This window comes from Gekko japonicus, unplaced genomic scaffold (assembly GCF_001447785.1).
Source record: "Gekko japonicus isolate JY-2015 unplaced genomic scaffold, Gekko_japonicus_V1.1 scaffold3965, whole genome shotgun sequence".
NCBI classification, from domain to species: Eukaryota; Metazoa; Chordata; class Lepidosauria; order Squamata; family Gekkonidae; genus Gekko; species Gekko japonicus.
In genome coordinates, this window is record NW_015165944.1 from 78,385 (window position 1) to 87,622 (window position 9,238).

Here is a 9,238-nt window from a genome sequence, read left to right on the forward strand (position 1 = left end):
CCTACATGTTATTGAATTACAGTTGTTGTTAAATCTCTGTAATTAAAAATAGTTTGTTACTCTCCTGGGTCCTCATGCCTCATTTGGTCACTTATAAGGGGGAACCTGCTGGAAAAGGCGTGCCTAAAGGGGTAGGGTGCTCTGGGCCCTCCCGGGGAGACCCACGCTAGAGTGGTGGCAGCCATGAGAGAGCTCTTCTAGCCGCTGTCAGTGACAGCTTGTTTGATGAGGAGGCACCTGGTTAAACCTTTTTATTAACTATGCACGTAACGTGGAATATAGTTTATGACAGTTATTTTTTTTTTAGTCTACATGCACATTTCCGGTTACTTGTTGCTGCCTGTTGATTACGTTATTGCTGATCTATGATACAATAACATTAAGTAAATCCAAGCAGGAATACAATAAGCATAGTAGCTTGCATCGCTTCCCGTTTTGCACTGAATCGTCTAGACAGATTTTGATACTTCCTTTTTAAAAACCCCGAGGTGTCTCCCTTCGGGTTTGCTGTTTACAAAACTCAGTCGAGCTGGGCTACGTGATAATTTTTGCCACCATTTCCCCCTCCCTGTGACCATTCACGGGCACTCACATGCCAGGAGTGCATCAAGAAAATCCCATGTAAACTGGTGTTAACATGTTTTGCACTCGCTTCCAGAATCACTGTAGATCCCCTCCCCTTCCCCCTCTACCCGTGCATGGGAGCCTGATGTTCCAGCCCAAGGGAGTCCCCTGTGGCCGTGGCTGGCTCAGCATCAACCGTCAGCTGATTCCTTCTGGATTTACCCCCTCCCTATGCTGGGCAGCAGGACTGTTGTGAGCCAGTGGTCAGTCTGTCTGCCTTGGAATGAGGGTCGTCTCCCTCTGCCTTTGCCGGCACTCCGGGGCTTCAGCTGTTCCCTGCCTCCACTGCTGTGGCTTCACCTGAGAACCTGCTGCTTGCCACATTTCCTTATCAGCCGAGCCCAGGCTTCCACCATTAAGTCCATGCGGAAAACGTGGCTATTTCTTGCAAGCTGAAATGTGTGCTCGCAGTCACCTTGGCTGTGATGCTGGAAAAGATCCTTCACGCTTATCCAGAAAATCATTAACTACGGTTTCATTTGTTGACTGTGGATTTCATAGACTGGTGGGGTTTGATGAAAACGGGATGGATTTCTTCTGTGACCTCTTGCTCATCTTTGTTCATGGCCGATTTCTCTCTTATCTTACGACAGCAAATGGAACATCGAGCAGCCAGCTGTCCACCCCCAAATCGAAGCAGTCCCCAATCTCCACACCTACCAGTCCAGGAAGCCTCCGTAAGCACAAGGTATTACGTTTCTTATACCTTACTAAACCTCCTACAGTCCGCTTTGAGTTCCTGTGAGAGGGGTGCATTATAGAGACAGTGAATACAGCAAATAAATCTGGGTATTAGGTGCCTGTACCACCATGGTAGCTTGCCAGAAGGGAGAAAGGCTGAACTGCCCTCTGCTGCCCTTTAGCATCGCCACTGAGCATGGCTGTGTGTGGTACTACACCTCAACAGGAGGCATGTTGCCTGAGGGTCTAGGGTGGTTTTATTTCCACGAAGCTGCAGGCTCTGGCGGAATTTAGAACCCAGGCACCAATGTTCCCTCTAAGCTCTGGAGTCTTGTGAGCAAAAATTCTACTTTGTGAGCTACTGGCATTAAAGTTGTGAGCGAGCGATTTGGCTGCTGCATAAATTAGTCTGCTCTGGAGCCATCCTTCCCGAGCTAAGACAAAAATGTGTGAGCCGGAGGCTAAAAAACTCTAAGCTAGCTCACACTAACTCAACTTAGAGGGAACACTGCCAGGCACTGACTTTGCATTCAGACTGTCTTGCTTGTGGGCCTGCCATATCATTTCACTACTGCCAGCCCTCCTATGTCCTGTCATTTATGTGCTGGACATTTATGTACAGGAAAAAATCCTATAGTAATAAAGACTGGACTGTTACAGCCTCTAAATGTTTGCTCTTTGCAATTTCTAAAAAATATTTTGTGATTTTTATGATTTTGCGAGTCTTGGTCTCTGTTGATTTTTCAATTGCCATGCAATACATGGAGTGCTGTGCTTTATAAAGTAACTATAATAGATATATCCTAGAGCAGTGGTGGCGAATCTATGGCACGGGGGCCAGAGGTGGCACTCAGAGCCCTCTCTGTGGGCACGCATGCCATCACCCCAGCCAGGCCCAGACCATCATTAAAGTGTCGAATTCTCTGCCAAATAATTTTAAGTAAATGAAAGTATTTGGGATTGCTTTCCTTGCTTTGTTTGGATCATCTTAAGTTAATGTATGAGTTGTGTTTTCTAAAGTAAAACTTCAGTATTCAGGTTAAATTGCCGTGTTGGCACTTTGCGATAAATAAGTGGGTTTTGTGTCGCAGTTTGGACACTCGGTCTCTAAAAGGTTTGCTATCACTGTCCTAGAGCAAGGGCTCCCAGCCTTTTTGAGCCTGCAGATGCCTTTGCAAGGGAGTGGCGAGCACCACCCTAAAATGGCTGCCAGAGGCAGTGAAGCCAAACAGAATACCTCCCTCCTCACACCTCCTAGGAAGAAGGAAAGCCTGAAGAGGGGAAGGAATCACACACTGACTAAGGGGAAAGCCCAGGTGCTTCCCAGCCCTCCTGAACCCCCACTGTGGGGAAACCCTTTCATTTGAATGAGGGCAGCCAAAAACGAGCCCTGTCTTACAGTGGCCCCTTCCACTTGCCAAAAAACCCAGTGAGTGCTGTAGTCCCCTTGGGTCTCCTGGCTTAGAGCATATTTGAAATGGTGTTTTGTGGTGAATAGTCATCCAGTGTGCAATTGCTCGTGTGCAGTCACTCCATGGGAACCGACCAAATCTGTCCCCGGATTTTGGCGTTCCCATCTCCTTTCCAAAACAGAGTGGATGCGTTAGGAATCCTCTTTTTGTTCTATTTTTCTTGCCAGATTCCGTGCAGGGCGTGTGCACAGTGCCACAGCTTTCAGGTCCTTCAGTCTTACACATCACCCACCCCCTTGCTGTTCCTGATGTGTGCCTATGCATTGATAAATCACAGCAAAAAGACAATTAATCTGCCCCAAACAAGTCTCGATATGGTCACCTGGGCAGTCGCCTTAAGGATCCTTTTTTGTACAGTGTGTAGTTTTTTTTTTTTTAAAAAAAAATGTAAATATATTATTAGGTTTTCAAAAATAAAATAAAATAGTGAGAGCAGTACATTTTTAAAGAAATCCATGTCAATGTCTCATACATAACATCGTCTCGCTTACAAAATTCCTTTTTCTGCATATTTATAGTGTCTGGCATCATTCTATGTTATCATGATATTTCTTCCTCTACAAACATATAACCAGAAAAACCCACAATTTCTACTAAAAATGTTCTTATTCTACAATAAAATATCAGATCTTACCATTCTTTACAAACTATATAATTATCTATTATTATAACTATCTTATCTTGCTCCCTATACTATATAGTCTTACTGTTACGTATAGATTTGTCACACAGTGCTATTTTTCAGTCTTTTTAACCAAGGAGAAAGAAAGGGGAAAAGGAAAGAAAGAAAAAAATCATTTCCTGCCCAAAAATTCTCATCTAATCCACACAATTCTTTCCTTTCCAGCTATAATAATTCATGTTATTAATAAAAAGTCTAGATCACTTTACTATAAGACTTCCATCATATTTACATTGCACTATTATTAAATCAAGGTAAATTAGAACCTGTTCAAGACCCATTGCTTATAATATTTGCTTATAACCATCTTTAAGATCTTTTTTCATGGTGTTACATTCCATATTGCCTGTGAGGAAGGTTGGGCTGAGAGAAAGTGACTGGCCCACCGTCATCCATTGGCAGTGTGGGGATTTGAACCAGGTTCTGCTAGATCCTAGTCCAGCATTCTAACCACTGCACCACATGGGCTCAGGAGGTAAACTTGGGTCTCCCAGATCCTTGTCTGGTCCTGTTTATTTATTCTTTTGTAAACCCCCCCCCCCATTCACCCTGATCAAGACCCAAAAGGGGCTTCATCATTTGCCTTTCCTCCAGGCTTGAGAGAGTGTGACTGGCCCAAAGTCACCCCGCAAGCGTCCATGACAGAATGAGGATTCGAGGCGTAATCTTCGTGGGGCCCCCCCATTCACCCTGATCGAGACCCAAAAGGGGCTTCATCATTCGCCTTTCCTCCAGGCTTGAGAGAGTGTGACTGGCCCAAAGTCACCCCGCAAGCGTCCATGACAGAATGAGGATTCGACCACTAAACCATGCTGGCACTCATACTTAGCTGTATGCTGCATTGGCTCTTGTGGTCAACTCTTTTTTCTTTGTATGCCTGAGAAGTCTGGCAAGTTTCAGGAGCAGTCAGACTCAGCATGTGTTGACCAATGTTCCCTCTAAGCTGTGGAGTCTTGTGAGCAAAAACTCTACTTTGTGAGCAATCGACGTTAAAGTTGTGAGCGAGCGATTCGGCTACTGCATAAATCAGTTTGCTCTGGAGCCATCTTTCCCGAGCCAAGACACAAATGTGTGAGCCGGAGGTTAAAAGACTGTGAGCTAGCTCACACTAACTCAGCTTAGAGGGAACACTGGTGTTGACCTAGGAAATGACCAGTGTGGAACTACTCTGGGCTCTCTCATTGCTACTTTTGGCCGAATCTGCATCTAGCATTTGCTCCGCTGTCTTACCAAACCCACACTGGAACAGAAATTCCCATCTACCTTGCATGCCACTTTCACTTTGACTGATTGTCGAATTTTATGGCAGCGTCCAGACTGCATGCCCGCTTTCACTTCATTTGATCTCTGGTTTTATGGTGGCCGTCTGCATAGATTTGTGGCTGTTTTATGGCCATTGGGGGGGGGTTGACTCTGCAGTCAGTATGGCGTTGGCCGGGGTAACTGAATGTGGTTTTGAGCCGCATCTTTTTCTGTTCCAGTGTGGGTTTGGTACAACAACGGAGCAAATACTAGATGCAGATTGGGCCATAGTCATGGAAATCATTGTGGGACTCCTCCGAATCTGCTCTAGGAGTCATCCTGAGTTAATTTCCTAGACGGTGGTTTCAGAAGTTTGGATACTTTTGGGACAGGACTTGGGACCCGGTCTGACTGAAGAAGATCCCCAAATCTGGGTTAGAAATGTAGGCTTGATGTGGCTTTCTTCTCTCTTTCCCATTGATTGGTTAACACGTTTTGTTTCTCCACATGCAAACACCTCCGTGGAGTTTCAGGACGGCTTGCGTGGGCAGAAAATACATGGTGCAAATTGCCCCTTAATAAGAGTCAGCAGGACTCAGCGGGAGCTTTCTGACTGCCACATCCAACATCATGCCTTTTGAATCCTTATTGTTCTTTTCCAGATTTTTCTTCCCCCAGTGCATCTACTGGAGGAAGTTTTTGTATTATCCTAATGAGACCACAACCAAGTAAGCAGCTCACTGTCTCCGATAGGAGGGAAATAAAGACTCTTTGAGCAGATGCTGCTCATTCAAGGGCTTAAAACAATGGAAATAATGCAATGCCTTCAGTTTTAGTAGAATCTCGATTTTCTTTGCAGGGCTCCTGGGGCTTCCTTTGAATGGTTGCTTTTATTTAGCAGCATCAGAAATATGCCCCCTAATATTCCAGCTTTGCAACATTCAATTAAAAGACAAAAACTTTAATTCCAAAAGCCATCTGCTGGCAATTTTTGTTGGCATTCGGTCAAATGCGGCTTCAGTTTCTCACCTGTCAGTTTCAGTTGCTGGAAGGTGTAGATTTTCCAGGCACTACTAGTTCATCAGGGTTGCAAGAGGGGGGGGGGCGGAGCGGGGGCCATTTTGCAGAAACAAGAGCCCATGGCCTCATCCATTTACAAGGGATCAAATGCAGCAAGGCTGGGAATGATCTCTAAGTAATAATAAAGGGGTTGCAGTATAAAAATTCAATGATAACACATGTAGCCACAGAGAGCCGCTGCCAGGCAGAGGAGACAGAACTGGGCTACCAAGACCATTTGGTCTGACTCAGCGTAAGAATGCTGGATTCAGTCAGCTTGTGGTCCAATTAAGTAGGAAAAGGTCGGATTGGGGGGCAGGTTAGTATGGAAAAGTCCCTGCTTGAAAAGCTCATATAATTTCAGGTCAGGACCAGCGTTCCCTCTAAGCTGAGTTAGTGTGAGCCAGCTCAGTTTTTTAGCCTCCGGCTCCAGAGCAAACTAATGTATGCAGTAGCCAAATTGCCCGCTCACAACTTTAATGCCAGTCGCTCACAAAGCAGAATTTTTGCTCACAAGGCTCCACAGCTTAGAGGGAGCACTGGTCAGGCCCAGGTGCCCTTGAGTTTCAGTTGAGTTCCAAATAGGATTTTTTTTCTTCCCAGTTTTGTTCCTCCTCCTGTGATCTCTGCCACCCAAGGCACTCTGCAACACATATTGGGTGTTGATGACATCACAGTGTGACAACAGTTTGCCCCCCACCATTTGTGAATCCCTGTCCCCCCGCCCCAACAAGTTCCTCCCCTTCCCCAAGCAAAAAAACAAAACCCTTTTCATGTTTGCAAAAGGGATCTATATTATTAACTTGCAAGTGACACGCAAATGATGTGTAATTCCTCCCTGCTTTTAGCGAAATCTTTTTTTTTAGGGGTTCTGTGTCTGCTGGTTTTAGTTTTACAACTGTTTTATTATCGTTTTATTTTTCTCAGTTTTCTCAGCTGAGAAAAATACAGGGCTTCGTAAGAAGATAACTGTTTATTGGTAAATCCAGTACTAGAGACACGTGTACAGCTTATGTCAGGAATGGCCGCCTACACAAGGGCCTCTGACTTATACTAGAATCAAACATCCCCCCCAGTAAGCATAAGCCAATGGATACATCTCTCGCGCGCGGGCAAAGCAAGCAGGCAAAGCAAAAAGCTGTTAACTTTCCCAGCCGAGTAAAAGTGCAGCTATAACACCTACAAGGTCAAGCATAAGATAGCAAACAGTTGGTGAGTCAGGAGAGCTGAGACTGTTTATTGGTAGATCCAGTACTAGAGACACGTATACAGCTTGTGTCAGGAATGGCCGCCTATACCAGGGCCTCTGACTTATACTAGAATCAAACATCCCCCCGGTAAGCATGAACCAATGGATACATCTCTCGTGCGCGGGGAAAGCAAGCAGGCAAAGCAAAAAGCTATTAACTTTCCCAACTGAGTAAAACTGCAGCTGGAGCATCTACAAGGTCAAGCGTAAGATAGCTAACAGGGAGAGCTGAGACAGAGAACGGGAGGGCACCCCTCCACATTCCAGACTTACCTGACATCCGGTAACAGAGGAACTCGCCCTGCGAGGTGACAGCGGCACCCCTCCACATTCCAGACTTACCTGCGAGGTGACACCATCACTTGTCAGTTCCTCACTGCCTCACCACACAATGGGCTGGTGTTCCTAGGGAGTGGGAAGAAGGAATCTCACATGGTGATGCTGTCCCATCGCAGGGTGACCTTTCCTGTATGTTATGGGGGAGAAGGTAAAAGAGGAAGTCACCTTCAGTCATTTGTTTGAGGCATACATGGTGTGTCCTTTAGCCTAACACTGCTTCTTCTCTGAAACTTGCCAAGAGGCAGCTGATTCTCTACCAGTTCGTTCCAACCTCTGATTTACCCTTCAAATGTTCCAAAAAACGGATCAGAGGTTGATGTGAATTGGGAGTTGCTGTCCCGGAACAAGTACTTGGATCACCAACTGATTGGGTCAGGGCTAGGAGATCAACAAGCTTGGAGTTCTATAAAAGTGGCTTGCGCAGTTGGCCACAATACCGTATTGAAAACTGCGGGAAAGATCTGCTGGAATACAAACAGAAACTGAGCATGCTTCTCACACCGTCATCAACCAGTAAATCTCCCCCTCCCCCAGCAATTCTGCCCCATTAAGCAATGAAAGAAATGTGGATATCTCAAATGCTCTAAGCAGTTGTGCTAATATTCCCTTTTAAGGAGGTTTTCGAACAATGTCGAGGTTACGCTCCATTCTGCAAGCTGTAATGTACTGTATAATTACGTTTTACTGGCATTGTCGTAGCGGTTTTCTGGGACAGGAACGCCTGTAGGAGCTCTTGGGTTTTGCAGGTGACATCCTTTAGTTTTCAAGCCTTTGTGCCAAGCAAGAAAAGCTCACTTCCTAGAAGGGGAGACTGTCCTCATTTAAAATCATGGGCTGACGGATGACAAGCGTTCTCATTTTCAGTGACGGGTGGGTCTTGAGTACAAAGGTGCACTGATGCACTCAGTTGAGACTTTTTACCTTCTCCATCGGGCAAGCCGTCAGAGGTCAAAACAGAAAGTGATAGCACAAATCCTCAGTGTATTTCCATGGCATGGAGCTCTATGAATTCTGAGATAGTTTACTGCCTCCCCCACGTGCGGATTGCACATTAGGCTGAATCTGCATTTTGTCTTTCCCACTGGCGTCCCAGCCTTTTGACTACGTCTTCAAAAAAGCTGTCTACATTTGGTGTCGTTTTCACACCTCAAGAGTGCTAGCATACTTTTGCACGTCCACATATGTTTATCGTCCTTTCGGGGCGGCTCCACTGTCATTGCACCTCTGCACTGCTTTAAAAGAATCTTCTCCAAACAGCATTCAAACAAGCATAGAGAAAGACGGCATCACAGCAGCGTGAAACTAATTTTAAAAATGCAAATGCAGATTCGACCATAGTTCAAGATAGACCAAGATCTGAAGAAGTGAGCAGTGACTCGCAAAAGCTCCTCCCCTGCCACAAATGTTGTTAGTCTTTAAGGTGCTGCTGGACTCTGGCTCTTTTCCCTGTTGCAGAGCGTGTGGTTATGATCCCTCCCCTCCTGGAATCAATGGGCCAGAGCTTGAAGGGGTGTGGGCTCATGACTGTTTCTTTCCAGAGGGTTCCAGAGGAGGTCCGTGGTGCAGGGGAAATGACACGTGTTTTACCTCTCCCTCTGTGCCACAGAGAATCTGGAACCAGTGAGGAAGGAGACTAACACCTGGTATCTGAAACGTTGAGGAATTTCAGACAGACAATATAATCCGGAAGAGGAACGGTTCCCAAACAGTTACTGGTCTGTCATTTCAGACAGAACCGTTTTAGAACCGGTTCCCTACCGGAATATATTTGTAATTTCAGACACAAATGCTTCTGTCCCGCTTAGGAAATGGGGCTGAAGCGTTTTCCCTGTCAACTGCTTCCAAGTAGTCTTCAATTTCCTCTCCCGGTCCCGATGCGCCTTTCCCCCC

The 9,238-nt window shown here is 45.8% G+C and overlaps 1 protein-coding gene across 2 annotated transcripts in view; it reads left to right on the top strand.

Moving 5' to 3' along the window:
- The window catches only part of LOC107110651 (neuronal migration protein doublecortin-like), a 38,741-nt gene that overhangs the window by 25,934 nt on the left and 3,569 nt on the right, over positions 1–9,238 (top strand). For both annotated transcript variants that reach the window (XM_015411449.1, XM_015411450.1), the window contains exon 2: positions 1,218–1,312. In XM_015411449.1, the coding sequence (XP_015266935.1) occupies positions 1,218–1,312 (95 nt within the window). The remainder of the gene's footprint in view (positions 1–1,217; positions 1,313–9,238) is intronic.